General features: G+C 39.5%; 1 protein-coding gene across 1 annotated transcript; it reads left to right on the top strand.

Moving 5' to 3' along the window:
• The first annotated feature begins 2,434 nt into the window (after nucleotides 1–2,434).
• Nucleotides 2,435–3,577, top strand: LOC117110895. The gene has a single exon (XM_033253725.1). It carries the CDS (start codon nucleotides 2,435–2,437, stop codon nucleotides 3,575–3,577), a length of 1,143 nt encoding a protein of 380 aa, XP_033109616.1.
• Nucleotides 3,578–3,832: the final 255 nt, after the last annotated feature.

Below are 3,832 nucleotides of genomic sequence, written 5' to 3'. Positions count from 1 at the left end.
TTGGTGGGATGAACAGGCTAACAGATCAAAAAATGAATGCCTTGCAAAACTACTATGGCCTAGCGATAAGAAAAAATTCACACAATCTGGAAGGCATGAAAAAGGCGGTGAAAACCCTTTGCACGACCGCTGTCGACAGAACAGTTAGTGTGAATATCAAAATAATCCGGATAATTATAGACATCGTTATGGATTGCCAAATGCTATTGTTAAAGAATTAGAACCGATTTTTGAAAGGCTGTCTTTGGAAGAGTTACCGAAAAAGTGCCTTCATGGCAAAATCCAAAAAACTGTATAACCCTGGTGCCTTTTAAGGCTAATTTCCACAATAACTGGCCCAAATTCACATTATAAACATTAAAAAATCTTATAAAAAAATTTTTAATTGATGATTTCTCAGATTGACACCTATGTAATTTTAAAACATCATATCTCAACTTCTACTGGAGTAAACCTTATGAAACTTGGCAAAATTGTACTTCTATTAATACTCTAGTGCCTAAAATTTGAATTAAAAAAATTGAATGTTGCAATCAAATGTTATTAGGCCATGAATATTTATTTAGCAGTCGAAAAATTTGAAAAAAAAAAAAAACATTTTCCTCAAAAATTTTTTAAGTGGAAAACTCCAATCCTTTTTTAGTTCCTATGCATGTAATGCAATAGGAACTATTGTAATCACTCTCACATTTCTTTTGTTTTTTATTGTGTGTAGTATGTGTGTGCGTATGTGTATAGACATTTATGCAAATGCGCATGCGTCAAAGAAAAGTTTTCCGACATTTCGTTTTACATCGCCATGCAAAGTTCGATGTGGATTTTCTGCAGAGTTCAGTCAGGGCTCACGCTAACCGATCGGCAAGTCGGCATGCATGAAACTATTTTGGTTTTACGGCAAAAAAATTAACTGCTGTGGCATAGGTATTTTGAAGAAGGCCTAAAATAAAACAAAAAGGTTTTAATAAACTTGCTGAAATACATCGTTTTTTCATTTAGATCTCCATTTTTCACTAACTCCATGCGACGTTTTTTTCTGTTGTACGAGTAGTCCATAGAGCTATTAAACAACTAGAGTGTTGACAAGATGGCGCAGCAATGCAGAATTATGTATGTGTACCATCCAAGATGGCCATCGTAGTAAAGCGCCACCTTCAGGCTTAGTATACATATTATTATTCTTATTATTATTATTTGTTATTTATTTAGGCACACAATACATGTGCCAAGGATTGTCAATAGCGAATATATCACTGTCCTACTTGTAGGTGACAATCTCTTACACAAGACAAACATACACACACGATGCTTTACACAAACACAAACTAAATCTTAATATGAGATTTAGGAAGTGGAGTTGTTTTGGTTGTGAGAAAAAATTCTGCAACACTGACAGGAATTGAACCCATGACCCTGGGATTGAAAGCCAAGCATCTTAACCACCAAGCTATTCAACTCCACTACATATTAAAAAGCCCTCTGACTGACTATTATTCCATTAATGACAATGAGTAATGGTAATAATAAATTATTAAACTATTGTAGCCAAAACGAGGCCAAGTGGAGCATCTTATTCAAAAATAAGTACCAAGGAATGAAAATTAAAATCGTGTACCTTACACCCAAACACCGCAACGCTCGAGTTTCAAACATACGGGTAGCTAGCTGTACTGAACCCTCTGAGTAAATTGAGGGCGCAATTGCAAACGATGGTGCTTAGCGAAATTTGTTTGGCTAAATCTATGGCAGCCATCTTGGATGGTACCCACACAGTTCTGCGTATTTCGAACATCGAATACATTGCGGTTAGCGTTCTAGTATTCTTATTATTATCTCTATGGAGTAGTCATATGAAGGTACCATATCCCCGACAGTTGGCTATGCAGCAATATACCCTTTGAATACAAATTGAAGCCAACTGTCAGGTACATAACGACAATCTAACTTTCCACAAAAACATTAGGCCTAAGCTAGGCCTAGTTCAGTACAGTAATTACTGCGATGGGAGGGTGGTAGATCGTTCAGTTCAGTCTAATACATTTTAATAATGTGTGTACAATTTAAGAATGCACCGCGTGGGTTGCTTTCTTTGTTATGCAGTAGTAGGCCTAGTATACGTAGCAGAGCAATCTAAGCCTAGCCTAGGGCCTAGATGGTATACGTTCTTGAGCTTCTTGATCATCGTAATGAAAACTTCGGGTGACAGACGATTGGGCCCAACTGGTGTGGACGATCGGACCCAAGATAGCTTCAAATAAATTGTAGTCCTAGTAGGCCACCACCCCAACTCCTGATATCGTTCCAAACTACTGTAAAATGAAATTACTGTATACCTAGCTAGGCCTAGGCCCATGCCTACGAAATTTTTTCAAAGAAATTTGCTAAAAATATTACTGTAATTTGCCTGTCGAATTACATTGCCGGCGACATCAGTAAAATGTTCTATCAGGTTAGGATTCCACCAAGAGACATGCACGTCCACAGATTCTTGTGGAGAAAATTTGAAGAGCGTTCACCTGACACATATGTTCTCGCCATTGTGACGCCGGGGGATAAACCTGCACCAGCCATGACATTGACTGCACTACTAAAGACAGCTATGGAAAATGAAATTGACCACCCACAAGCCGCAGCAACTTTACAGCGAGACACATACATGGACGATATTTGCACTTCAGTAAAGAATGAAAAGGAAGCCATTGAACTGACTAAGGAGAAAGACAACGTCCTATCCACAGCAGAATTTAAAGTTAAAAAATGGGTCTCCAATGCTAAACTACATGTTGACCAAGATCACTCTGAGCAACCTGTGATGTCTGAGGACACTGAGCAGAAGGTATTAGGTGTCGTGTGGGAGCCAAAGACAGATGAGCTAGAGTACAAAGTACAGCAAGATGAATTACACGGCAGACTTACCAAGAGAACCGTACTGAGTGAAATCTCAAAAATCTTCAACCCAATTGGATTTGCCGGTGCATTCCTGATACGAGCCAAGATAATGGTACAGCGACTTTGGGCAGCAGGAGTTGGTTGGGACGATGAATTAGATTCTGAAGAGACATCCAACTGGTTCAAGTTCTTTGCCGAGATGAAGAGTCTACATGGTATTTCATTTAAGAGATGCTTGATCCCTGAACCAGATGCTGAAAATTTACAGTTAATCATCATCTGTGATGCGTCTGAGTGTGCCTTTGGCGCAGTGTGCTACACTAGATGGGAGACATCTAATGGTACGTTTGGTGTAGGATTCTTGACCGCAAAGTCCCGAGTTGCACCCCTGAAGGCATTAACAATTCTGAGGTTGGAGCTACAAGCAGCTGTGGTAGCCACCAGACTATACACATCTATAACCAAGGAAATGACTGTAAAGTTAAAAAAATATATTTTCCTCTCAGACTCGATTATTGCTTTATCCTGGATAAGAGGTCAGTCGCGTCTCTACAAGCCGTTTGTTGCCAACAGAGTGTCTGAGATCCAAGGCAACACCGATCCATCAGACTGGAAGCACATACCAGGAGAGTTCAATATTGCAGACAAAGTCTCCAGAGGCGTAAGTGTGAGTGACTTAAAAGGTGAATAGAAAGAAGGACCTTCATTTCTGAGCTTGCCTGAAATTGAATGGCCATGTTCCATTCCTAGGGCAAGTAAAGAAGATGTAGATGCCGAAAAACGGAAGCCAAAACCTGTAATGCTCATACAGCAGCTAGAAGCAGCAATTAACATCAATAGATACGCAAGTTGGCGAAGGCTTCTACGGGTGACACCATATGTTTTCCGATTTATAGTGAACACCAGAGCAAAGTGCTGCGTGGATGATGGCCCACTATCTGCACAC

This window comes from Anneissia japonica, unplaced genomic scaffold, assembly GCF_011630105.1.
Source record: "Anneissia japonica isolate Jap-2015-1 unplaced genomic scaffold, ASM1163010v1 scaffold287773_len227377_cov100, whole genome shotgun sequence".
Classification (NCBI taxonomy): domain Eukaryota; kingdom Metazoa; phylum Echinodermata; class Crinoidea; order Comatulida; family Comatulidae; genus Anneissia; species Anneissia japonica.
This window is presented reverse-complemented; position numbering and strand designations above follow the sequence as displayed.